At 40.4% G+C, this 27,768-nt stretch overlaps 1 protein-coding gene across 2 annotated transcripts in view; it reads left to right on the forward strand.

Annotated features, from left to right (window-relative positions):
• The window catches only part of SH2D4A (SH2 domain containing 4A), a 91,230-nt gene extending 64,319 nt beyond the window's left edge, over positions 1 to 26,911 (forward strand). For both annotated transcript variants that reach the window (XM_032288375.1, XM_032288376.1), the window contains exons 8-10: positions 5,641 to 5,771; positions 24,148 to 24,371; positions 25,642 to 26,911. In XM_032288375.1, coding sequence (XP_032144266.1) covers positions 5,641 to 5,771; positions 24,148 to 24,371; positions 25,642 to 25,734 — 448 coding nt within the window. In that variant the 3' untranslated portion in view covers positions 25,735 to 26,911. The remainder of the gene's footprint in view (positions 1 to 5,640; positions 5,772 to 24,147; positions 24,372 to 25,641) is intronic.
• Positions 26,912 to 27,768: the final 857 nt, after the last annotated feature.

A 27,768-nucleotide genomic window follows, 5' to 3' on the forward strand; every position in this document is an offset into this window, starting at 1 on the left:
TTATTTTGCTTTCTTCTTTTTTTTTTTTTTTTTTTTCTGGCTTGTCCATTGTTGATGTATAGAAATGCTACTGATTTTTGTAAGTTTATTTTATATCCTACAACTTCCCTGAATGTTTTATCAGGACTAAGAGCTTTTCGGTGGAGCATTTAGGGTTTTCTGTATGTAGGAACAAGTCATCTGCAAACAGAGACAATTTGAGTTCCACTTTTCCAATTTGGATGCTCTTCATTGCTTTCTCTTGACTCATTTCTCTGGCTCAGAGTTTCAGTACTATGTTGAATAAAAGTGATGAAAGTGGACATTCTTGTTTTGTTCCAAGTTTTAAAGGAGAAACTTTCCATTTTTCCTCTTTCATCACATTAGCTGTCATTTTGTCATATATGACCTTTATTAGATTGAGGTACATTACTTCTATATCTAATGTATTTAAAGTTTTATCATGAAGAGATATTGCATTTTATCTAATACTTTCCCTTTATCTTTGTCTGTTCAGATGATCCTGTGGTCTGTCTTCCATTCTGTTAATGTGCTGTGTCATGCATATTGATGTGTATATGTTGAACCATCTTTGCATCCCTGAAATGAATTTCCCTTGGTCATGGCCAATGATGTTTTTGATGTGTTGTTGGATTTGGTTTGCTAGTATTTTCTTGAGGACTTTTGTATCTATGTACATCACCATCATGAATATTGGCTCTAGATTTCTTTTTTGTTGTGTCTTTGGTTTTGATATCAAGGTAATGCTGACCTCATAGAATGAGTTTGGAGAAATTCCTCCAACTTCAGTTTTTTGGAATAGTTTGAGAAGAACTGGTATTAGTATTTCTTCAAATGATTAATAGGATTTGGTAGTGAATTCATCAGGTCCTGTGCTTTTCTTAATAGAACACTTTATTAAAGATTCAATTTCCTTAGTCATGATCGGTCTGTTAAGTTTTCTGTTTCTTCATGATAGAATTTTGGTAGGTTGTATGTCTCTAGGAATTTATTGATCTACTTCCAAGTTTGCTATTTTGTTGGCATATAGTTGTTCATAATAATCTCTAATGATCTTTTTATTTCTGTGCTATTAGTTGTGATGTGTCCTTTTCCATCTCTGATTTATTTGAGATGAAATAAATCATCTTTTTTTCTTTGTGTAGCTTAATGTTCAATTTTGTTTATTAAAAAACAAACTTAATTTTATTCACATTTTATATGGTTCTTTAGTCTCTATTTTATCTGTTTATGCTCTGATCTTTATTGTATTTCCTTCAACTAATGTTGGGTCAAGTTTGTTCTTGTTTTTCTAGTTCTTGTGGTACAACAATAAAATTACTTATTTGAGATCTTTCTTTTTTTTTTTTTTTTTGATATGTATGTTGGAAAAAATGTCACTCTTAGAACTGCTTTTGCTGTATCCCATAGGATTTGGTATGTTGTTTTCATTTTCGTTTGTCTCAAGAAAATTTTTAGTTTTTGAAATATATTGACCCATTGGTTGTTCAGGAGCATGTTGTTTAATTTCCACATATTTGTACAGTTTCTAGTTTTCCTCCTATTATTGATTTCTTGATATGTTTTAACTTACAACAATTTAAGAATTGTTTTGTGGCCTAACATATTCCTGGAGAGTATTTTATTTGCTGTTAACATACTGTGTATTCTGCATCTAGCTGGTAGAATAGTCTTTAATTGTCTATTAGGTTCATTCTAGAGTGTGGTCTGATTGTTGATTTTTTGTCAGTATGATCTGTTCATTGTTGAAAGTGGGGTGTTGAAGTCCTCTAGTATTGTTGCATTGCAGTCTTTCTCTCAACTGAGGTCTATTAATATTTGCTTTCCAAATTTAGGTGAGTCTGTGTTAATTGAGTTTATATATATAACTTTTCTTGCTGTATTGAACTCTTTATAATTGTATATTGGCCTACTTTGTCTCTTTTTACAGTTTTCAGCTTCAGGTCTATTTTATATGATATAAATATAGCCACTCCTGTTGTCTTTTTGTTTTCATTTGCAGAGAGCATTTTTTTCCCATCTTTTGACTTTCAGTCTATACATGTCCTTACAGGTGAAATTAGTCTCTTATAGGCAGCATATAATTTGGTCTTATTTTATTTTTATCTATTTAGCCACTCTGTGTCTTTTAACTGGATAATTTATCCATTTACATTCAAGGTAGTTATTGATATGTAAGGGCTTAGTATTACTATTTTCTAGTTATCCTATAGATCTTTTCTTCCTTTTTTTCTCTTATTTCTTATTTCTTCCTTTTTTCTCTTATTTGTGGTTAGGCACTTTTCTCTAGTAGTAAGTTTTAGTTCCTTGCTTTTTATTTTTGGTGTATCTGTTACAGGTTTTTGCTTTGTGGTTACCATGAGACTTACAAAAAACATTCTATAGTTATAACAACTTATTTCAGAGACTTCCAAATTTAACTTTGTGAAGAAACAAAAAAGTGTACACTTTAACTCCATTCTCTCCTCACATTTTGTATTTTTGATATGATTTACATTTTTATATTACCTATCGTAACAAAGTATTGCAGTTATTTTTGATAGTTCATTTTTTAATCCTAATACTAAAGATATAAGTGGTTTACACATCATGATGATAGTATTAGAATGACAATCATGTTAGCATCCTTTTTATGTTTGAAGAACTTTTTTTTAGCATTTCTTACAGGACAACTCTAGTAGTGGTAAATTCCCTCAGCTTTTGTTGGTGACAGTCTTTACCTCTCTTTTTCTGAAGGAATACTTTCTTGGTTGCAGGGTTTTTTTTTTTTCCTTCAGTACTCAGCATGTATCATCTCACTTCCTTCTGGCAGCAAGGTTTCTGCTGAGAAGTCTGCTGCCAGGTGTACTAAATCTGTCTTATATGTTATTTGCTTCCTTAGCTGCTTTTAGGATCTTTTTTTAATCTTTGAACTCTGAGGGTTTGATTATAATATGTCTTGGGGTACTCTTATGTAGGTTGAATCTGGTTGGTGACCTTTGACCTTCCTATGCTTGGGTATTAATTTTTTTTTTCTGGTTTGGAATGTTTTCTGTTATTTATTTGCATAAGCTCTTAACGACTCTGTCTTCTTGAATTCCCTCTTTAACTCTAATAACTCCAGTATTTGCTCTTTTGACACTGTCCCACAGACCCCATAAGCTTTCTTCATGTCATTCTTTTTTATTCTCTGTGTGTTTTCAAATAGTGCGTCTTCTGGCTCACTAATTCGTTCTCCCATTTGATCAACTGTGCTGTTGAAACCCTCAGTTGCATTTTTCATTTTATTCATTGCATTTTTCAGTTCCAGAATTTGATTTTTTAAATTACTTCAGTCTTTTTGTTAAATTTCCCTGATAAATTTTTGAATTGATTCTCTGCTCTTTCTCAAAGTTTAGTGAGCTTCCTTAAAACAGCACTTTTGAATTGATTCAGAGATCACACATCATTTTAGGCTCGACCTCTGGTATCTTATTTTGTACATTTGGTGAGATCATATTTCCCTGAATAGTCTTGATGCTTGTGGATGTGTGACAGTATCTGCACATTAAAAGATTAAGCTTTTATTCCACTTTCCACAGCCTGGCTTTATTTGTGCCTTTCTTTTTTTTATTATTATTTTTTCCCATTTATTTATTTTATTGCATTTTAGGTTTGGGGATACAAGTGAAGAACATGCAAAATTGTTGCATAGGTACACACGTGGCAGTGTGATTTGCTGCCTTCCTCCCCATCACCTACATCTGGCATTTCTCCCCTTGCTATCTCTCCCCAGCTCCCCACCCCCTACCGTCCCTCCCCTATTTCCCCCCAACTGACCCCAGTGTGTAGTACTTCCCTCCCTGTGTCCATGTGTTCTCATTGTTCAACACCCGCCTATGAGTGAGAACATGCGGTGTTTGATCTTCTCCTCTTCTGTCATTTTGCTGAGAATGATGGTTTCCAGGTTCATCCATGTCCCTACAAAGGACACAAACTCATCGTTTTTGATGGCTGCATAATATTCCATGGTGTATATGTGCCACATTTTGCCTGTCCAGTCTATCGTCGATGGGCATTTGGGTTGGTTCCAGGTCTTTGCTATTGTAAACAGTGCTGCAATGAACATTCGTGTGCACGTGTCCTTATAGTAGAACGATTTGTAATCCTTTGGATATATACCCAGTAATGGGATTGCTGGGTCAAATGGAATTTCCATTTCTAGGTCCTTGAGGAATCGCCACACTGTCTTCCACAACGGTTGAACTAATTTACACTCCCATCAACGGTGTAAAAGTGTTTCTATTTCTCCACATCCTCTCCAGCATCTGCCTGTCTTTCAAAGTGCCTTCCATAAATTCTAAGCCAACTGACTGTTGTTTCCTGGGCCTGTGAACACAGTAGTCATCTCAGCACTAGAGGGCGCTTGAAGCCCAGGCTTGCTGCAAGTCTCCCAAGGGCTCTGTGATTTACACAGTTCTCCCTTCTTGATGGACCCGAGGAAGAACTCAAGGAGGGTACAGGGGTTATGTGGGAAAGCCGGTTAGGGACTCCAGTACAGAAGACTGTTTTAATGGCCCAGATAAGTGTGTCTCCTAGTGGATCCCTGCATGGAATGGATAATTCCTTGACTTCAGTGGCAGGGGATGGAGCTGATATTGGACCTGCTCAGTATCTGCTTTGGGAGGGTGGCTGGAGAGCCCATCTCACTGGCTCAGATAGATGCTTGCCTCTCAGCAGATACCTGTAGAGACAGGATAGTTCCCTGACTGCAATGGTTGTGGTGTTGTGTTTAAATTGAATTCTGCTCCAAATTAGTAGGCTGTTGAATAGGGCTTGGAGATCTGTTTATTACATTGCAAGGTTACTCTTTGTAGTAGAAATTGACTTACATCCAAGAACTTGAGTTCTGCTACTGACTCTTTCAAAATGATTCTGCTGCCTATATTGTTGTCTTACCAAACTTCAAATACTCTTCTTCCTTTTACTTTATACTTCTTTATATTTTTTAGCAGAACTAAATGTTCTCAAAGTGTGGAAGAGGAGAAAGCAAGTCAGGGAAGTTAGTGGAAACAGAAGATAAAATCAAATAATGCAAACATTAGCAAAGAAATCTATCTTATTGCATTTGATTTCTTTTGTTTGCAAGTGCATGCTTTCCAGGAAAATGTGCTGGGGTAAAAGTGTATCTTGCTTTTTAATACTTATTTTCTCAGATGTTAATTGTGAGTTAATGGACCTTTCAATTCCTATAAAAATGAATTTAAATCTGTGTGTTAACACAGCAGGGGCTCATTGCCATAACTAGCCCTTTAAGACTGGAAGGACAAGTAACAGATTTATATTCCTTCTTATTCTGCCCTTGAGGAGTTGTATAATGGTGGTGTGTAGGGGGTCCAGCCTCCTGTTAGCTGAGGTCATTTAATTAGATCTTGAAATGTATTCTCCCTCCCGTTCTTTCTCTACCTGCACACACACATGCTTATATTTATGTATATATTTACATGTATATATATATTTGTATATATAAAGCACCTGTCATGTCAATAGACATGCATGTGTGTGTGTGTATATATATGCATGTATATGTGTGTTTGTGTGTATAAAATATACATGATTTTTGAGGGCATTCTTTTCAAATTAATTAAGTCTAACTTGAAAAACTATTTTTATAAATAACAGAAATCAGGGAGTGGCAAGGACGGTATCCAGCTCTGCCCAAGAGGACATCATCCGGTGGTTTAAAGAGGAGCAGCTACCACTTCGAGCAGGCTATGAGAAAACCTCAGACGCTATAACCCCCTGGTTCCACGGTAAGTGCAGAGATTTTCTCAATGGAGCTTCGTCTCATGGCGGATGAAGCTGTGCTAATCCACCAGGAAGAGAGACAGAATAAAAGCTTCCATTTATTGGTGCTGCCCAAAAAGAGTCTTTTAGGTTATTTTCACAAAGCAGTTTTTCAAAGAGTCCTCAGTAAGCTGCATTCTCCTGACTGTTTAGAAAGCAGTCAGCATTCATGGGCGCTGTGTGCACTGTGGGCAGATTTGTCACCACAAATAAAACACATCAGGCAGGAGGGAAAAGCAGTATTCTTGGTGACTTACCACTAGGGTGCTTGATTGTGACTTCTATCAAATGGCCACATCCTCCGTCCACCGAGGGAGACTCGGTTAGGGGTGCAGGAATGTGCTGGGCAGAATGCTGGCTGAGCAACCTTGAGCAAATGATTGTTTTTTCTGTAGCAACCCAATTTATCTAAGCCTCATTTTCCCTGTCTATTAAATGAAGGAGTTGAACTTTGTGATCTTGTCAGTGAAAACTTCTGTGGTTTTGACCCCTCATTTCCAGCATGTCATTGAGTGTGCAACATAGGTGGTTGGATCTAGAGCAGGTGTTAGTTAGTACACATTTTCTGTATTTGATCCAAGGAACTTGATTCAAGCCCCTCTTCCACCCAGCGGACACTTCACACACCCCTCTGTTTCTTGGATCTCAAGAAAAGTGAGTGGCTTCTTGCCTCAGTTGACTTCCACAAGGTCTGTGGTTGAATTGCATTAACTGGCTTATAGGGACACCAAAAGGTACTTTAAAACAAAAGTACAGCCCCCTCCCAGAGTTTGTCTGTCCTAAGGGTGTCTTGGTTTGAATTATGTATAAGGCATTTTTCCTTGAAGTAGTATCATCTCACACATAGATATACCTCAAAAAGGGCCAGGCACGGTGGCTCATGCCTGTAATCTCAGCAACTTTGGGGGCCGGATCACAACATCAGGAGATCGAGACCATCCTGACCAGCATAATGAAACCCTGTCTCTACTAAAATACAAGAAATTAGCCTGGCATAGGGGGCACGCACCTGTAGTTTCAGGTACTTCAGAGGCTGAGGCAGGGGAATCGCTTGAACCCGTGGTGGCATGTACCTGTAGTCCAGGTACTTCAGAGATTGAGGCAGGGGAATCGCTTGTGTACACACACACACACACACACACACACACCCCTATATAGATACACACACACCACAAAAGGTAAACTCCCAAACCCACAGCATGGCAAACTCTTCTAAAATGAATAGTTATTTGTGATAGGCTTTCTCCTAAAGGGTTGCTTGTGGGTCAGAACATTACAGCAGAACCGTCTGGCTTCTCTTGGAGTATGTGTTCTTTGGTGATTCAGACTTTAAGTGTCCATCCCAGAGGAGTCCCCTCTCCTCCGCAGGACCAGGTCACAAGCCTCCTTCCTTTCTGCTTTAAGACGCTGGGAGAGAGATGATAGTGTCAAAGATGAACAGAAAGAACACAGGCCAATTATGCATTAGCTGTGGCTGTCTCAGCTGTCTGATAATGCCTTACTTTCCTTTTTAGAATAAGCACTGAGGAAATAAGCCACTTTGTAGTTTCTGTGTCTTTGGACAAAAGATGCTGTCATCTCTGATTATAAGGATGGTAGTTTTTTTAACAGCAGGGAGTAAGAAATGGAAAATGTTGGTTGTTATTAAAAACTCTGCTACTTTAACAAGAATTTCTGTTTGAAAGGCTGAAAGCTAGGAAGACATAGACTAAAAATCCATTTGGAACTTTGGTTAAAAATATGACTCTTGAGTTTTACATCAAATAACTTATTGAGGTGCAATTATTATCGATTTATTTTCACTTATACGCATACTTTTCAGACTTATAAGCAAAATAAAAACACTGTATTATAATGTAATAAGCAACACATAGTCACATAGTCAGTATATATCTTTATTTTCAGTTTCGTGAAGATAAAGTTTCACATTTTCATGAGAGAATAAGCATCACATCTTATCTCTTTGAAATGTAATTGTTTATCACCAGGATACCTGTTCTGAAATGATAGGATGGTAACCATTTATAGGTTTATCATCTTCTTTTCTTTGTCACATCTGCCATGAATTACCCTTCATAAGATGCTATTTTGGTTGCTTAATTTTTCACCCTACAAAATTTTATACTTGCATCTTTTTCTCTCAATTAGGCTTAAAGTAAGGATTGGAGTAGGTAGGAGAAGGCAAAGGAATTGAAGACTGTTGGATTTCTGGCTTTTGTGGCTGGGAGGAAGGTGGCTGGGCTATTGGAGAGACGGAACATAGGGGATGAGGAGGGTTAGGGAAGTGGAAAGGAGAACAGAGTGTTTTATTTCACAGCATGGTAAAATTAGTTTAGAGAGTATTGTATGTTACAAAATTATCAAAAGGATAAATTTCCAATGTTCTCGCCAGAAAAAAAATGCTAAGTATTTTATGTGATGGATGTGTTCATGAGTTTGATTTAATTATTCCACAAGTCTATTGCTTCAGACCTATCTCAAGCCACTGTCAGTGGCTTGGTCACCTCTCTGGGCCTCCTTTCTGTCCTTCAGACACACTACACTTGTCCCTACCTTAGGGCTCTTGCATTTGCTCTTCCTGTACACCTTGCTTTGGCTGACTTCTTAAGGAATTGACTCACATGATTATAGAGGCTTGTTAAGTCCAAAATCTGACAGGGAAGGCTGGAGGTGCAGGGAGGAATGGCCATTCCCATCCAAATGTCCCCTGCTGGCAGAATCCCTTCCTGCTTAGGGGAGGTCAGCCTTTGTTGTAGTAAGGCCTTCAACTGACCGGACCAAACCCAAACACGTTATGTAGGATAATCTGCTTTATTCCAAGTCCACCCATTTAAATCTCACCCAAGGCCATTTGCGTTGGCTCACGCCTATAATCCCAGCAATTTGGGAGGCCAAGGAGGGCAGATTACTTGAGGTCAGGAGCTGGAGAGGTCAGCCTGACCAATGTGGTGAAACCCCATCTCTACTAAAAATACAAAAATTAGCTGGGTCTGGTGATGTACACTTATAATGCCAGCTACTGTGGAGGCTGAGGCAGGAGAATCGCCTGAGGCAGAGGGTACAATGAGCCAGGATTATGCCATTGCACTCAGCCTGGGCAATAAAGCGAGATTCCATCTCTAAGTAAATATCCAAAAAAACCTTCCCAGAACCATCTAGAATAATTTTGGGGATCATGGCCAAGTCAATTTGACCCATAAAATTAACCATGGAAGCAGCTTTCTTGGTGAGACTGTGCTGGTTTGCTTGCAATACACAACATTCAGATGAGCAGTTAATTGTCTCCTTTATGAAGCTAGATTTAAGTTCTCAGAGTGAAATCAGACAAAATCATCTCAGAAATCCTCAAAACCACAGGCATGAAAGAGATCATACAGATTTCAATTTTTCCCCTTTCCTTCATAAAAAAGGATTTTTTTCTTATGAAATATTTTAAACACAAAGTACCAAGAAAAATTTAACAACAATGATATAACAAGTGTTATATCTAGTCTCCAGATATAATAAATATCAACAGCCAAATTTACTTCATATCTGTTTTTCTTAAGAAATAAAACCTGCCACCGGGCGTGGTGGCTCATGCCTGTAATCCCAGCACTCTGGGAGGCCGAGGCGGGTGGATCACGAGGTCAAGAGATCAAGACCATCCTGGTCAGCGTGGTGAAACCCCGTCTCTACTAAAAATACAAAAAATTAGCTGGGCATGGTGGCGCATGCCTGTAATCCCAGCTACTCAGGAGGCTGAGGCAGGAGAATTGCCTGAATCCAGGAGGCGGAGGTTGCGGTGAGCCAAGATCGTGCCATTGCACTCCAGCCTGGGTAACAAGAGTGAAACTCCGTCTCAAAAAAAAAAAAAAAAAAAAAGGAAATAAAACCTGCCAAGGTGGTCATGGTGACTCATGCCTGTAATCTCAGTACTTTTGAGAGGCTGAGGCAGGTGGATCGCTTGAAGTCAGGGGTTCGAGACCAGCTGGCTAACATAGCAAAACCCCGTCTCCACTGAAAATACAAAAATTACCTGGGTGTGGTGGCAGGCACTTGCAATTCAGCTGCTTGGGAAGCTGAGGCAGGAGAATTGTGTGAACCCAGGAGGCAGAGCTGGCAGTGAGCCGAGATGGCACCACTGTACTCTAGCCTGGGCAGCCGAGTTAAGACTCCATCTCAAAAATAAATAGGTAAATAAATGAAACCTACCAAAGAGAATTGAGGTCCCCTTTCTTCTTTTTGATCCCATTTCCTTTCCTTGGTTTCTTCTCCAAGGGTGAACTGCTCTTCTGAAGCTATGATTTCCACCCATATTTTATGCTGTAAACATATATATTGTAATAAAATATACAGTATTGTATTTAACATTTAAATGGCATCATGTTACATGTAATGCGTTCTCCCAATATTGTTACTGGGATTTGTCCTTGTTTATACATATAGCCAGGCTCACTAATTTTTACCTATCATGTAGTGTTTCATTATACATATATAAAATACACACATGTATCATTATTCATCTCTTCTCCTACATTGGCTATAATTTTTGTGCTATTACAGAAAATGATGTGGTATGCACCCTTGAACATGTCTTAGTGTAAACATATATGATCATTTCTTTGGAATATATATCTAGGAGGTAGGATATATACATCTTTAATTATACTGCATATTGCTAAATGCCCATGAATCTGATACCAGTATATACTCCTACCAGCTGTACTTGAGACTTTCTCTATGTACTTGCCCATTCTTGATATAGCCAGATTTTCATTTTTCCTTACTCTGTGGGTGCACAATGGAATGTTTTTTTTTTTTCTTATTTTAATTTCTACTAATTTATAGTGAGATTGAGCTCCTCATATTTTACTGGCTGGATGAGTAAGTCTTCTGCAATTACTTGTACAGATCTTCTGACCATTTTTCTAGTGAATTGATTTTTTATATTGACCTATAGGATTTTATATATTCTGGATAATGATCCTTCATCAATTATAGGGGTTACATATATCTTCTCCTGGTCTGTGACTTATGTTTTAAGTCTTTTGACACATTTTAGGGAGAGAAGTTTTTCATTTCAATGAGGTCAAATTTAGCTATTTTTCCTTTAGTTTTTGCTTGTTGTATCATACACAATCCACCCATAATTTATTTTTGCATATAACATGAGGCATGGAGACTTTATTGAATAACAGTGCGCAGTATATAAAATTTACCATCGTAGCCTTTTTCTTTTCTGAAATAGAGTCTTGCTCTTGTCGCCTAGGCCAGAGTGCAGTGGCACAATCTTGGCTCACTGCAACCTCCGACTCCCAGGTTCAAGTGATTCTTGTGCCTCAGCCTTCCTGAGTAGCTTGGGATTATAGGTGCTTGGTACCACGCCTGGCTAATTTTTCTGTTTTTAGTAGAGATGGGGGTTTCACCCTGTTGGCCAGACTGGTCTCGAACTCCTGACCTCAGGTGATCCACCTGCCTCAGCTTCCCAAAGTGCTGGGATAACCGTTTTTAAGTGTTAAATACAACCATAATATTGTACAACTGGCCACATGTGGTGGCTCCCTCCTATAATCCCAGCACTTGGGAGGTCAAGGCAGGTGGATTCCTTGAGCCCAGGAGTTAGAGACCAGCAGCTCAAACATGGCAAACCCCATCTCTACAAAAAACATGGCAACACACCATCTCTACAAAAAAAAAAAAAAAAAAAAAAAAAAAAAGCTAGGCATGGTGACACATGCCTGTAGTCCCAGCTTCCTGGGAGGCTAAAGCAAGAGAATTGCTTGAGTCTAGGAGGCAGAGGTTGGTTGCAATGAGCCAAGATCATTCTATGCACTCCAGCTTGTAAGACAGTGCCAGATCCTGCCTCAAAAAAAAAAAAAAAAAAAAAAGAAATGTTGTATAGCTATTATCACCATTCATCCACAGAAGTCTTCACCTTGTACAACTGAAACTACCCATTTAATGATAATGCTCCATTCTCCACCAACCCCCAGGGCCCTGGCAACTGCCATGGTGCTTTCTTTCTCTATGATTTTGACTGTTCTAAAATCCACATATAAGTGGAATTGTACAGTGAATTTGTCTTTTTGAGTGGCTTATTTCATTTAGTGTTATATCCTCAAGCTTTATTCATATTGTTGTGTATGTCAGAATTTCCTTCCTTTTCAAGGCAGAATAATATTCCATTCTATGGATGGACCACATTTTGCTTATCCATTATCTGTTGATGGACTCTTGAGTTGCTTCCATGTACAAATACCTCTTCCAGACTCTGCTTTCAGTTCTTTTGGATATTAACCCAGAGGTGGAATTTCAGGGTCATAGCATAATTCTGTGGTTTAACTTTGTAGAAACTGGCCATGCTGTTTTCCATAGGGGCTATACTATTTTACCTTCCCACCAAGAGTGCACAAGAATTTCAATTTCTCCACATCCTTGCCAACCCTTGTTATTTTTCTTTTTCCTTTTCTTTTAAGAAACGAGGTCTTGCTTTGTTGCCCAGGCTGGAGTGCAGTGGCACAATTATAGCTCACTGCAGTCTCGAACTCCTAGGCTCAAGTCCACCTGAGCCTCCTGAGTGGCTGGAACTACAAGCATGCAGTACCATGTCTGGTTAATTTTTTTTTTTTTTTTTTTTGTAAAGAGAGGATCTCACTATTTTGCCCAAGCTGGGCTCAATTTCCTGGTCTCAAGATTCCATTATGAATTTTTGAATGGGTTTTCTATTTCTACAAAAAATGTCACTGGGATTTTGGTAGGGATTACATTGAATCTGTATATCATTTAGAACAGTATTGATATCTTAACAATATTAAGTTTTCTAATCCATGAACATGGGATGTGTTTTTATTTACTTATGTCGTCTTTATCTCAGCAATGTTTTGTAGTTTTGGGGGTTTTTTTAGATGGAGTATTCCTCTGTTGCCCAGGCTGGAATGCCAGAGTGCAATGGTATGATGTCTGCTCACTGCAACTTCTGCCCCCCTAGTTCGAGTGTTTCTCCTGTTTCAGCCTCCTGAGTAGCTGGGATTACAGGCACCTACCACCATGCCTGGCTAATTTTTGTATTTTGTATTTTTAGTAGAGCCAAGGTTTCACCATGCTGGTCTTGAACTCCTGATCTCAAGTGATCAGCCTCCCAAAGTTTTGGGATTACAGGCATGAGCCACTGTGCCCCATCATTAATGTTTTGTAGTTTTTATTGTATAAGTCTTTCACTTCCTTGGTTAATTTCTAAGTATTCTTTTTGATGATAGTGTAAATGGGATTTTATTTGTAATTTCCTTCTGAGAGTGTTCATTGTTAATGTATAGAAATGCAACTGATTTTTGTGTGTTGATTTTGTATACTGCCACTTTGCTTAATTCGTTTATTAGTTTTAACCGTCTTGTGGAATCTTTCTGATTTTCAACATAGAAGATTATATCATCTGACAACAGTGACAATTTTACTTCTTCTTTTCTAATTTGGATGCTTTTTATTTATTTAAACTGATATAGCTAGAACTTCCAGGACTAGTTGAATAGAAATGGCCAAAGTGGGCATCTCTGCCTTATTCATGATCTTAGAAGAAAGTCTTTCAACATTAGCTGTGATGTTTGCTGTGGGTTTTTCATACATGGCCTTTACTATGTACAGATAGTTTCCTTCTCTTCCCTGTTTGTTGAGTGTTTTTATCATGATAGGGTGTTGCATTTTGTCAGATGCTTTTTCTGCATTAATTGCAATGAGCATGCATTTTTTTTTATTCTGTTAATATGGTGTATTACATTGATTGATTTTCATATTTTGTACCATATTGCATTCCAGGAATAAATCCTACTTGGCCATGGCTTATAATCCTGTTGATACGGTGCTCGATTAATTTTGATAGTAAGCATGTTACTATTATGCTAGCTTTTATAATTGCCTATGTATTTACCTTTATTGAGTTACTTGTTTCTTCATTTGGCTTTGAGTTACTATCTTGCATCCTTTCATTTCACTATGTAGCATCCTTGGGCATTTCTTGCATGGCAGATTTAGTGATGACAAACTTCCTTAGCTTTTGTTTACCCAGGAATGTCTTAATTTGTCTCTCACTTTTAAAGAACAATTTTTATTTTTTCTTTTAGCATTTTGAATATGCAGATAGTCCCCAACTTGCAATGGTGTGACTTATTATTTTTCTACCTTATCATGGTGTGAATGTGATACCACATTCAGTAAAAATCACACTTCAAGTACCCACTCAACCATTCTGTTTTTCACTTTCAGTATAGTATTCGATAAATTACAAAGGATATTCAACACTTTATTATAAAATAGGCTTTGTGTTAGATGATTTTGCCAAACTGTAGGGTAATATGAAAGTTATGACCATGTTTAAGGTAGGCTAGGCGAAGTTACAATGTTCAGGTTAGGTGTATTAAGTGCATTTTTGACTTAAAATATTCTCAACTTACACTGGCTTCATCAGGATGTAATCCCATCATAAGATAAGCTGAGGAGAATCTTTACTGGTCCACTGCCTTCTGTCCTCCAACATTACTGATGAGAAGTCTTGGGAAAATCTTATTGACTATCCTTTATATGTGATGAGTTGCTTTTCTCTTGCGCTTTGAAGATTCTTTCTTTTTCTTTCTCTCCCCCTTTTTCTCTTTCTTTTTCTTTCCGAGAGAGGATCACTCTATCATCCTGGCTGGAGTGCGGCGGTGTGATCTCGGCTCACTACAGCCTTCACCTCCCAGATTCAGGCAATCCTCCCGCCTCAGCCTGGCAAGTAGCTGGGACTATAGGCGTGTGCAACCACACCTGGCCAATCTTTGTCTTTCAACAGTTTGGCTGTACTGCATCTCAGTGGGGGTCTCTTTAAGTTCAACTCACTTGGATTTTACTGTATTTCTTGGATGTTTATGTTAATGTCGTCCACCAAATTTGGGAAGTTTTCTCCTCCTTCTGAGATTTCCATAAAATGTATATTGGGTCATTTGTTGCTATGCCATAGTTCCCTTAGGCTATGTTCACTTTTCTTCATTTTTTTCTTTCTTTTCCTCAAACTCGATAATGTCTATTGTCCTGTCTTCAAATTCAGTGATTCATTCTTTTGTCTTCATAAACCTGCCTTTGAATTCCTCTAGTGAATTTTTCATTTCAGTTATACTTTAAGCTCTAGGATTTTAGTTTTCTCTTTATATTTCCATTTTGTGCATACATAAAGTCTTTGAGTAGATCTATCATCAGGTCTTCTTTAGGGACAGTTTCTGATGATTTGTTTTCCTTTAAGTGTGCCATATTTCCTTTTTATTTTCATGCATTGTGATTTTTGGCTGAAAACTGGGTATTTGAATGTAATAATATGGTAACTGGTTCTTTCTCTTCCCCAAAGTTTACTATTTTTTTTGTTTTTACCGTTACAAGCTTTCTCTGTGTCAAGGATCAGCCTGAGGTATAAACTTAAGATCTTCACAGCTCCATTTTGAGCCTGTGCCTTTCTGTGGCTATGCATAGTCATGTTATAATTTTCTCCATAGATGCCGTTATTTTTGAATGTCATACTCTGTAATGTCTGGCTCCTAAAAGGGGAAAAAGAAAAAAGGGGGGGAATTTAAAATGTAATGACTAGATCATCTACGTTTGAGTTGGGTTTTCTTTGCTGTAAAATGAGGGTACTAATATATTTATGTCATAGGGTTGTTTTTATTAAGTAAATCAGCTAATATATGTAAAGTGCTTGGAAGAGTACCTAATATGTGGTATTTGTTACTTTGATTTATCAGAATTGTGCAGTTAAAGATCACTCTTCCTGTTCCCTTACCTTTTGTTTCATCATAATCATAATCCTGTCACAAAACATTATTTTGAGTAAGTATAAGTAAGCAGCATTTCAATAAAATAGATTCTCATTACTGCAAAAACTTCCCTGTGCTATTTCCACAAGTATTTTTTTAAGGCCTGCCTTTAAAAGCTAGTAGGTCACCTGAGAAGGCAACAGTAATTCGGAAGGACAGAGGGTCAACACCCTTACCAAAAAAGAATGAAGTTTTTTTGGGCGTTTTGCAGGACACTGCAGGTTAAGGTTGAGCTTGGGTTTGGGAGGGATGGTGCCAAGAGATGGGGGTGAGTCCTAGTGTTGCTAAAGTAACAGCTCCTGTTTTCTAGATTTATGATCTTCTAAATATTGTAATTGCTTAAGTCTGCTTGATTTTGTTTCCAGAAGAATGATTGCTTTATTATCTTTGTCACCCTTGATCTCTTCTTATCTCACTGTCCTTGAACTCCCATTTTCTCAGTTCACGACTGTCTTGACCTTCAAATGCAATCCTTGTTTTATTCATTTTATTCTTGCATCTGATTGCCATATTCCAACATTCTGTAAGACCGACCTTGTAGTCTGTAATATTGGTAAAGTAAGTAATAAATGTTGAAGTGTCCTTCTAGCTAAATTTAACATCCTGCTGACTGAAGAGTCATCCTAGTTATTCTGGCTTCAGATTATGAGTTTCCAAAGTGTGTAGATATATAATTCATTTTACCTGCTAACATGCTTTTAAACTTCCCCAAGAAAGGGACAAAGAAGAAATAAAACTCATAGGTTCATTTCTTCATTCTATCAACGTTTTCCTACTTCTACTAAAAATACAGCAATATATTGGTGCTTAGAAATTGGCAGGGACTGGGAGTGGGAAGATGGGTAAAAAGAGAAAATTTCTAAATCATAAACTTGTTTATACACAGATTTCTAATTGTAAACAATTTTTAAACAAAAATTCACATATTTGCTTTATCAATATTTGATCATTCTTCTGAATTTTAATGAACATTCTTATTCAAATGTGGATGTATTTAGACTGTTAATGAAATCTTTCCATCTTGATTTGTTTCTTTTGGCTGTCTTTTGCCGCTATGGCATATAGCTGAACCTGCCCTCCCAGTGCTTTGGTTCCAGTATTTTCTATTTTAAGTTACTTAGCAAACACATCCCTTTTACTTTTGTGGGATAGCAATATTGTTAGCACTTCAGCAATTTTTTTGTTTTTTGAGAGAGTCTTGCTCCACCACCCAGAATGGAGTGCAGTGGCGCCATCTCAGCTCACTGTAGCCTCCACCTCCCAGGTTCAAACGATTCTCCTGCCTCAGCCTATGCAGTAGTTGGAATTACAAGCATACTTTAATAGAGATGGAGTTTCAGCATGTTGACCAGGCTGGTCTCAAACTCCTGGCTTCACATGATCCTCCCACATTGGTATCCCAAAGTGCTGGGATTACAGGCATGAGCCACCATGCCTGGCTACACTTCAGCTATTCTGATTTCTTCTATTTTTTGATACATCACCACTGACTCCTTAGGGGGTCGGTCTGAACGTCTTGGAGGTAGTTGTTCTCTGGAACTGTTGTTCCCTAGAGAGGGTTGTTAAGGTGGAATCCTGTGTCTCACTCCTCCCAGCTTCCCTTCTTCTACTCAAGACAGTTTGACATGCACAGCTCCTTCAATATAGGGACCAGATACCACCCCAGACTGAGCATAGGTCACTGAATAGGTTGCATTAATAAGGGCTCACGGAGGCTTCTCAAAATTTCTTTTAGCCTAAGATCTTAGCAGACCTATGAGTTGCCGCCCCTAAGTGATCATCAAACAGTCCTTTGACTGTTTTGCTGAAAGAATGGAGGTTTCTTAATTGTGGGGCAATCAAAATTCTGCCCACCTGTCACAAAGGAATTTCCAAGCTTCTGTCTTCACGGAGCATAAAGTAGTTATTTATGTGGTTTCTCAAAGGCTTTTTGTTCCTAAACCTCAGATGACATATATATCCTGCCTCATTTACATGCATGATTCACACATTTTATGGAGTGGATAGGCTGTGTCCAGCAATAATAATATATCACTGCTTGTGTGTGGAAGAGAAGGACAGCTAGAAGTCCATTCGCTGGCAGGGTTCCTTCCAGCATGAAAGCTTCACCTACATTACATTAATGTCATTAAAGCAAAATACCTTTTGTCCAAATTATTCTCCATGGCCCCCTGTAAAACTGCTTAGTATTTGTTCAGATTGTAAAACAATTGGAGAAGATGAAACATAAAGAGGCTAAAACTACACACATGAATTTGGATTTGGGAAGCGCTAGCTTTTCTGCAGAGCATTCTATGCAGTGCTGGCTTTTTCCTGGAAGACCCTGACTTTTCTCATAAATTACTCAGTGCAGCAGGCTTCCTGCAAAAATGTCACTGTGTTTTGCCAATAATGTGGAGATTAGTTCATTAGCCCCAAGCTCTTACTTGGATCTTTGCAGATGATGCACTTGAGTCCTCATCCTGACACTATCACAGGATGGCAGTGGCTGTGCCCGGAAGCCCCGAGCTTCCCACTACACATGCCCAGGACTGGACCTTTGTAGCTGCCTGTTGTGCTCTTGGAGTCCTAAGGTTACTTAGAGGGGTCTCAGAAGCAAGGGGCAGCTGCAGTGGGTGTGTGAGAGCCCAAGGAGAGAGACTCAGCTTTGGGGGGTTTCACTTGGAATTTTGTATAGAAAAGGGATTCTACTGTTTAATTTGGTATTTTAAAAGCCATGCGTTTGTCATCAAACTTTGTCGTCACATGCTTTTATTTTTTTATAGATAGGGTCTTGCTCTGTCACCCAGGTTGGAGTGCAGTGGCATGATCACAACTCACTGCAACCTCGACTATCGGGGCTAGGGTGATTCTTCCACCTCAGGCTACTGAGCAGCTGAGAATAGAGGTTCATGCCACCACACTCCGCTAATATTTTTTATTGTTTTCTTTGTAGAGATAGGGTCTTGCCATGCTGCCCAGGCTAGTCTCAAACTCCTGATCTCAAGTGATCTTCCTGCCTCAGCCTCCCAAAGTAATGACTTTGTCCTTCTGTCCCTGATCTGTACAATACAGATCATTAGGGTGATTCTTGCCTCAATATGTGAGGCAAGAATATGTTAACATTTGTCAAACATGAAGAACTGTGGGTGGCACATCATAAGCCCTAGTTAATAAGTGTTAGCCATTTAAGATAATGAAGTGAGGGTGAATGAAGCTAATAGTTCTGATCCTTGACTTATTAAGGAGCCTATCCATCCTCAGCAGCATGAATGCTAAGCTTAGAGGTTGGAAGAGTCAAGGATGCACTGTCCCCACATCAAGGCATACAACACATACATAAACACGAAAAATGCATCTTTTTTAAGTTGCCAAGGTGAGAAATCAACACCCCTTTTTATTCCACATATGTTATTTTCGGCTAATTCCAGGAAAATTCCATGAGCCTACTGGGTTAAAAAACAAAACCTTAGAAGATAAGAAACCTAGAACTGTTATTTGCTAATCCTGCAAGGTTGGGCACTTGCCTTTTCTGCCTTAGTTTTCTCATCTATAAAATAGAGGTTATATCAGCGTTCCTTTTTTTTTTTTTTTTTTAAAGAGGAAGTAACTAAACGGCAATGGAAGTACATTGAACAGTGTGGTACGCCAATGCAAGGCAGGTGTTCTGTCTGAGAGAATGGGTGAGAGTGTGGGCTCCGAGGTCAGACAGCCTGGGTCCAATCCCAGCGCTTCTCCTGACATGCCTGAATGAACTGAAGCAGGGTATACAAGTGTTCTCATCCATTATTTGAAGATGATAACAATTTGTCTATGGGTTGCTGTGAGGATTAAAGGAGTTAATACACACTGTATCTGGCTTTCATCTGTTTTTCAAACAGATATTGTCCAGACTTGGAAAGCTGTACAGATGTATCCAAATAAAATTAGATCAGAGAAAGATGAAATGCATCTCTTGTCCCTGTGGCCACAATTCTTAGACTAGAGGCAGTGGCAACGCATAAGTGTCCAAGAGAAGGAAGTTTACGACTTGATTATAAGACACAAGCATTCATTAAATCATTTTCCGGGCATCTTCTAAGTGGCAGGTGCTGAGTGTGTAAAAATAAATCAGAGGGAGTAGCTGTCTTCTAGGAGCTCACAAGGAAGTGGGGCAGGACAGTTCATGGGAGAAGGTTTTGTGGATTCTTGGATAGACGTGAAAACTAGCTGAGCACAGAGATGGAGGTGAGCACAGGAGAGACACTGCACTGACCTGGTGAGCGCTGAGATGAAGGTGCGAGTAGGTGCTCAGCAGGTCTAGGAGAAACTCAGACTGACTGCCCAGGCTAGGATCAGGATGCGTCATGCTCTTGAGCTGAATCTTGTGGAGTGAAGAGGAGTTTTCCAAGAGGAAGCCACAGAGAAAGATACCACTAAACCGCCCTGTGGACAGTTGTTGCCACTTGGTTTTCCAGCTGGGCGCGTGCTGGGGTTTGAGTTACTTCCAGGCTCTTGGGTCTGTTTGCCCTCTCCTATGTGAAAAGTAGTTCTCCTGGGCCTTTCCTGGGCAAAATGTTCAGAGAGGTTTAGAGCTATACTGTCTAGCTATGGTAGCCCTGAAACACAAGTGGCTTTTCACATCAAAATGAATCACAAATAAGAGGTGTATCCCTCAGCTGCACTAGCCCCATTTCAGTGCTCAGTAGCACATGTGGCAATATTTTCATTATCGCAGAAAGTTCTAGGGGGAGCCTTGACATCACACAGAGAGAGGAGTGGGACCTCCTCCAGCTGTGACGGATCCCTATGCTGGTGCTGGTGTGCAGGCTTTCAGGAATTTCAGTTCCTGCTCTGCCTCGGGCTCTTCAGGGCCAGATGCTGCCCATCAGACCTCACATAGTAACATCTGCTTTCTTCTGGGCTACCAGAGTTCTGCCAGTCCCTGCCTGGATTCAGCTCTATAATCTACAGACTGCTGTCCGGGTGAAAATCTGGTTCACTGAACTGATGGACTAGAATATTCTAGCCTGCGCAACACAGTGAAACTCCATCTCTACAAAAACTTGGCCAGGTGTGGTGGCATGGGCCTATCCAGGAGGTCAAGGCTGCAGTGAGCCACGATCATGCCACTGCACTCCAGTCTGGGCCATGGAGTAAGATCGTGTCTGTCTTAAAATTCTTTATTTACCCTTTTCACTTGCACAGCAATCCTGTGACCTCAGATTTGATTCTTTTAAGACGAGTGGAGACAGCAGGTGAGAGGGAAGCGGCACCAATGTGTCGTGGCCTTTAGGGGCTGGAGTGAAGGCCCCTGCTTCAGAATTCTTAGAGTTGTGCAAGGGGCAACTCAGAGGATAAGCACTATTAAAAGGTGAACTGAGGCCAGGCACAGTGGCTCAGCCCTATTATCTCAGCAGTTTGGGAGGCTGAGGTGGGCAGATCATTTGAGGCCAGGAGTTTGAGACCAGCCTGGCCGATATGGTAAAACCCTATCTCTACTAAAAATACAAAAATTAGCTAGGCATGGTGGTGGGCACCTGTAATCCCAGCTTCTCTTCTCAGGAGGCTGAGGCATGAGAATTGCTTGAACCCAGGAGTCGGAGGTTGCAGTGAGCCCAGGTTGTACCACTGTACGGCAGCTTGAGTGACAGAACGAGACTGTTTAAAAAAAGAGAGAAAACGTTGATTGACTTTGCAGTGATCAATATCTAACAAACACTGGATTTTGATTTTGTGCTCAAGAATTCCCTATCCCAGCAGATGCAGGTCATAGCTTGGCATTGATTACAGCCAGGGCACCGCAAATGCACATGCTGCCCCTTGATGGGTTCATGACAAATTGTACAGTGACCTATGTATTTAGCTCTTCCAAGCCAGTTTGCTGTTCAGGAATAGTAATCCTCTTATAAAGCAAAAAAAAAAAAAAAGCAAAGACAGAAACTACCTCTTGCATCAATCAAAGCCTTATCTCCAGGGCACTTCCCTTTTGAACCTGCCCTCTGTCCCATGGTGTACAAGGAGTCTCCACGATGATCTATGCTTTGCCACAAACACATTTGATTGTGACCTGGTGTCCCAGGAGATTACATGGTGCCAAGATCTGTGTATAAAGCTAAGAGGCTTTTGGAAACTTTGAGTTATAGTAACTCTATGGCCTGATCTTAAAACGAATTTGACCTTAGTTATCCCAGGTTTGGTTATAATTTTCCAGAATAGCTTTTATTTTAGGAATCCAGATTTATCTGGGTAACTTCCAGATGTCATAAATTATAACATCTGCCCCAACTGTTGAAACAGCCTGGAATTTCACAGTGAGCCAGCAGTCTAGGAGGAGGGAGAAATCTTTTTCCAGAATGCTGCTGCTTCTCCAAACTTGTTACCTTGTTTCTCAAAGGGACTTTTCAGGGTCATTGAAAAACATCCCTGGGTTTCAGAGTCAGTCTTATACAGTGTCTTTAGAGACTTCTCCTGTGCAGTCCCTCCATGGGCTGGTACCTGGCGCCTTGTTTCAACGTATGGTTGTCATTTGTAATTTATCAGTGGGACCAGGGATGCTTAGGAAGGGAACATAGAGAAATGGAAGCAGCCGGCCTGTATCTATTGGAACTTCGATAGCCATGATTTGAGTACCCAATGTGGATAGCGGAGCATCTGAACCAAGAGGCTCAGTCAGTGTCCATGGTGCCTGCAGTGTCTGGTGGTCTGTCTCAGCGGGGAAGGGGTGGAAAAGCAACTGGACATGATGTGTGCGATGCACGTACATGAGTCATCTGCTGGGAATGAGTGTAACAGAGCCGCAGCCCCTAGGAGCAAGGCCATGGTCTGTTTCAGGGACACTGACTATCTGCAAGTGGGGGAGGCTGTCAGGCCTTTTCACCCACTCCCAGCTCTTACCTGCAGGTCTCACAGTGGGTCGACCTTCATACACCAGGACTGTGCAGTAGGGCACCTGGGGTCTGTGTCCTAAATCGGAAACAGGAAAAGAGGCAGTAGAAGGGCTGGTTGGTTGATCTCGGCTAAGAGAAAACCAACAATTTTTATTTCTTAATTTTTTAAATTGTTCTGTAGGTTCTGGGGCATGTGCAGATCATGCAGGGTTGTTGCATAGGTACTTACATGACAAGGTGGTTTGCTGCCTTCACCCACCCCCGTCACCTCTCCGGCATTTCTCCCCATGTTATCCCTCCCCCAACAGACCCCAGTGTGTGATGCTCCCCTCCTTGTGTCCATGTGTTCTCATTGTTCAACACCTGCCTATGAGTGAGAACATGTGGTATTTGATTATAAAATCATCCTCTCATTAAAGGTCTGTTTACAGAAAAGAGAATAGAAATGGTTTTATATTTTACTCTGGAGCCAGTTCACTTCCTAATTAACTGTACTAACAAGGACAAAGGGCTGTGGTGGCCCCTTACCTTTCCATGAGGTGGTTCTGTTACTGTTTTGTTTTCCTAATAATAAGGTACTGAGTATCAACAGGGAGCCAATTGTGGAACAAGAGAAGGCAAGAGCTTTGTCTGCCGAAATGAAAAAGGGCACACGTAGAATGCTGTTCCTCCCTCACAGATCACAGCTCACTGAATAATTCATTGGCTTCTCCCTCTTTCCAAGATGTGTTTCTGCTCTTTCTATGAGTTTTACAGCATTATCTATTCATAGATGAATTACGATGGGAATAAAAAATTTAGAACATGAGTCAGACCTCATGAGTTTGGACTAATTGGGGAAAACGCTGGTCTGGAGTAAGAGTGAATTCATGAGGCATCTAAGCTGTATCTCTATATAACTTAATATATGCATATAAAGACATGTATATGAAGACACACACATACATATATAGTTTTATTCCCTTAAATGCTAGTGTAGTATCATTTAGCAGTAGCTACAGTCTAAGGTACTTTATAGAACTGAATCTGACTCGGCTCTGTCACTAAATTGCTGAACCTCCCACACCAGGGAGTCTCAACTTCAGCACTACTGATATTTGGGGCTGGACAATTCTTTATAGTATGGGGCTGTTCTGTGTATCACAGGCTGTTTAGCAGCATCCCTGGCCTCTATCCATTAAATGCTAGTAGCATCCACCCCCCGCCATGACAACCAAAGATGCCTTTCAGACACTGTCCTGGTTGACAACCACTGTCCTCGACCAAGTTAAATCACTCCCAGGGCCACTGAGTCCTTGTTGGTAAACTAAGGTGGCCTAGGGAGAGTCTCTTTAAATCCCCTCCCAGATCTAACACTCCAAGGATGGCCATCAAGGTGTCCTGCTAGACCCTCATAAACCCTCTAACACCTGTGTTGCTATACATGGGTATATGAGTGGAAAATATTCTTAAGGTTGACATTTAAGCTCTCACATATACAGTTTGCCTCTATAACCTATTCTTGTCTCATTAGCAAATACCAGAAGAACATTTAACCGTATTCCTAAGAAGCCCAACTTAAAATTGCTCTTGTTGTGTATTATTTAGGTGTCACTGACTCTTTATCCATGCAGCTGGATTTAACAGAGGAGAGTTTGGGTAATGAGTTGGCTGAAATACCTGCCTTTTTTGCTTTGCCACAGGAATTCTCACACTCAAGAAAGCAAATGAACTACTTCTGAGCACAGGTGTGCCCGGCAGTTTCCTCATCCGAGTCAGTGAAAGGATCAAAGGCTACGCCCTGTCCTATCTGTCGGAGGATGGCTGTAAACATTTCCTCATAGATGCCTCTGCAGACTCCTACAGCTTCCTGGGTGTGGACCAGCTGCAGCATGCCACCCTGGCAGATTTGGTGGAATATCACAAGGTAACGATGCCTAACCTCACTTTGCCTTGTGAGTTACTGTCTTGTAGCAGCTCTAACAATGAAAGACAATTACGAGGAAAAGGACCAGGACAAGTGCTGCAGGGATTGTTCTGGTTAATTCTTCCTGATAATCGGGATTTTTAATTGTAATTCCTTTATAATAGAAACTAGTGCCTCTTTAAATACTCAGGGAACACCACTGGGGCAGAGAATACAAGAGATGCTTTAAAAAAAAAAAAAAAAAGAAAAACGGTACCCACATGGATCACATATGACAACAGTCCCGACCTTTTCGACACCAGGGACCAGTTTCCTGGAAGACAATTTCTCCATGGACTGGGGGTTGGGGGGTATGGTTTCAGGATGATTTAAGCAAATTATATGTATTGTGCATTTTGTTTCTATTATTATTACATTGTGATATATAATGAAGTAATTATACAGCTCAACATGGTGTATCATCAGTGGGAGCCCCAAGTTTGTTTTCCTGCAACTAGATGGTCCCAACTGGGGGTGATGGGAGACAGTGACAGATCATCAGGTACTAGATTCTCAAAAGAAGCACACAAGCTAGATCCCTCACGTGCACAGTTCACAATAAATTTTGTGTTCCTATGAGAATCTAATGCCACTGATGGGACAGGAGGCAGAACTCGGGCAGTAATGTAAAGAACAGGGAGAAGATAGAAATACAGATGAAGCTTTGTTCACCTACTGCTCACCTCCTGCTATCCCAGTTCCTAACAGGCCACAGACTGGTACTGGTCCGTGGCCCTGGGATTGGGGACTCCTGACATATGAGCACAGTCTTAAGTTAGAACTCAAGCCCTAGAGGGAAAGAGAGTACCTGGCAGTGTGTGGATAAGAAAAATGCCTCTTTGGGCAGATCACCTGAGGTCAGAAGTTCAAGATCAGCCTGGCCAACATGGTGAAACCCTGTCTCCACTAAAAATACAAAAAAAAAAAAAAAAGACCCAGGCATGGTGGCAGGCACCTGTAATCCCAGCCACTTGGGAGGCTGAGGCATGAGAATCCCTTGAATCTGGGAGGCAGAGGTTGCAGTAAGCCAAGACGGCACCATTGCACTCTATCCTGGGCAACAAGAAGGAAACTCCACCTCAAAAAAAGAATAAGTGCCTCTTAAGATGATCACAAACCATGAAAGCTTTGTGTAAGTCAAGGGTAGGCAGGTGCTAACGTCCTCTGAGGAATTAGGAAGAGCGCCTGGTTGCTACTCACACTGTCTGATACTGTCCCTTCTGATTGACAGGAAGAACCCATCACTTCCCTGGGGAAGGAGCTGCTCCTCTATCCCTGTGGTCAGCAGGACCAGCTGCCTGACTACCTAGAGCTGTTTGAGTGACAGCCTTTACTGGGGTCATCCTCATTCTCCAGCTGGGCTTTCCCCTGAACAAACACCACTAAAACATTTATGTGTGAAGCCAAAATCACCGTGTAGCAGAGCCAATACTGATCAACCAGAAGTATCCGTGGAGTCCTCATTGACACCTCTCTCCTGCACAAATACTGGAGTTCAATGTCAAGAGAAAATGACCTCTGCTCCTATGCACTCTAAAAGTAAAGGGAGAAAAGTCCCAATTTCAGCAACTACCGATTATGAAGGAAGGGTATGACCTTAATGATGTACATAAGATAAAGAAGAAATAGAAAACTTTTAGAAATTAAGGTATACTTGAAAACCAGTATCTTTCTGTACTATCATAAGACCACTGCACTCCTTCTATCATCTGGAGGTCTTAGGGGCCTGTTGCTACAAAGTTCCATGTTGGCTTTGAAATGCTGGCAAAAAAGCCTGTCCTGGCTGAGATGATGCTTGAAACACACCTCACTTATTGTACATGTTGGAACCAGGACATGAGAGACATAGAAAAACAGAAGTCATGAATGTAAATGGAGTGAGAAGTTTTAAAACATAGGATAAGAAGCTTAACATACATAAAGATACATATGGACTGCAGGAAAGTGAGCAAATGTCCCTGAGTTTGTTTCCTTGTTCTGGAGAATGGGGCCAGGGCTTCCCTGGCCTCCTCTGGCTCTACTCCAGAGCACACCAAATGGATAAAGCACCTGCACATGTATTTTTTTAATAAATAGTATATAGGCAAGAACAGAATAAGCAGGCTGTTTGGATGCTACTTGCGGTTGAACTGTGTTCCCTTCAAAATATTGGTGAAGTCTTAACACCCCATTCCCATGAAATTGATCTTGTTTGGAAATAAATAGGGTCTTTACAGACACAGTCAAGTTAAGATGAGGTCACACTGGATTAGGGCATGCCCTAATTCCCATGACTTGCATCCTCAGGAGAAGAGAGAGGTTTAGAAATAAAGGAAAATGCAGCGGGATGACAAACGGGACAAGAGGCAGATTGGAGTGATGCAGCCACAAGGGAAGGGACACCAGCAGAAGCCAGGGGAGAGGAATGGGACAGGTTTTCCCCAGAGCCTTAGAAGGAAGCATGGCCCTGATTTCAGAATTCCAGCCTTCACAACTGTGAGAATAAATTTCTGTTGCTTTAAGCTACTGAGTTCATGATGATTTGTTACTGCAGCCCCAGAAAGCTAATACAGTCGTTTACGTAACTATGTAACCTGACACACAAGATTGACCCATTCATTGCTGTCCCCTCCACCATTCTCATAATGAAGTAGAAATGGGATATAAGAAAAACCTTCCAGCCAGTTCTGTTTAGCCCTGGGTCACCTATTTCTCCAATCAGGAATCATATGCCCTGCTGCACCCCAACCTGCCACCTCCCTTGGTCCAGCCCCAATCGGGGGACAGCCTCTGAGCCACTGGAGATCATTTTTCTGGGAGGATGGAGATTGACTAGTACCTCTGGCCTAACTATGTAGGTCAGCACTCTTTTACATTGCCTTTTAATGAAAGCAGAACGATATAGCAGTGTGATTATGAGCTTGTTGGTTGCGTACAGCACTCACTGACTATAAAATGTAACCAGAAAAGGGGATGGTTGGCGTGTGTATTCTAATGAGAAAATATGATGATGATTTTTAGAGACAGGGTCTTGTTCTGATACCCTGGCTGGAGTGCAGTAGTGAGATCATGGCTCACTTCAACCTTGAACTCCTGGCCTCAAGCAATCCTCCTGCCTCAGTCTACCAAAGTAGTAGGATTACATATGTGAGATACTATGCCACGCCAAGATAGCTTTTAAACGTAGATCATTGTTTAACTCTTTCTTGAAATGTTCCATGTGGTTTATGCCATTTAACTATTTTAAGGACCCATCTCTTAGCTTTTGTTTCTATGATTCAACAATCAAGGCATTATTGCAAAACTTCTTATCTGTTCCCACCATTTACTGTGTAATCTTGGACAGAACATTTTATCTCTCTGAACCTCATTTTTTGCT

Source organism: Sapajus apella, unplaced genomic scaffold (assembly GCF_009761245.1).
Source record: "Sapajus apella isolate SASKATOON/1434 unplaced genomic scaffold, GSC_monkey_1.0 scaffold21, whole genome shotgun sequence".
In the NCBI taxonomy this organism is placed as follows: Eukaryota; Metazoa; Chordata; class Mammalia; order Primates; family Cebidae; genus Sapajus; species Sapajus apella.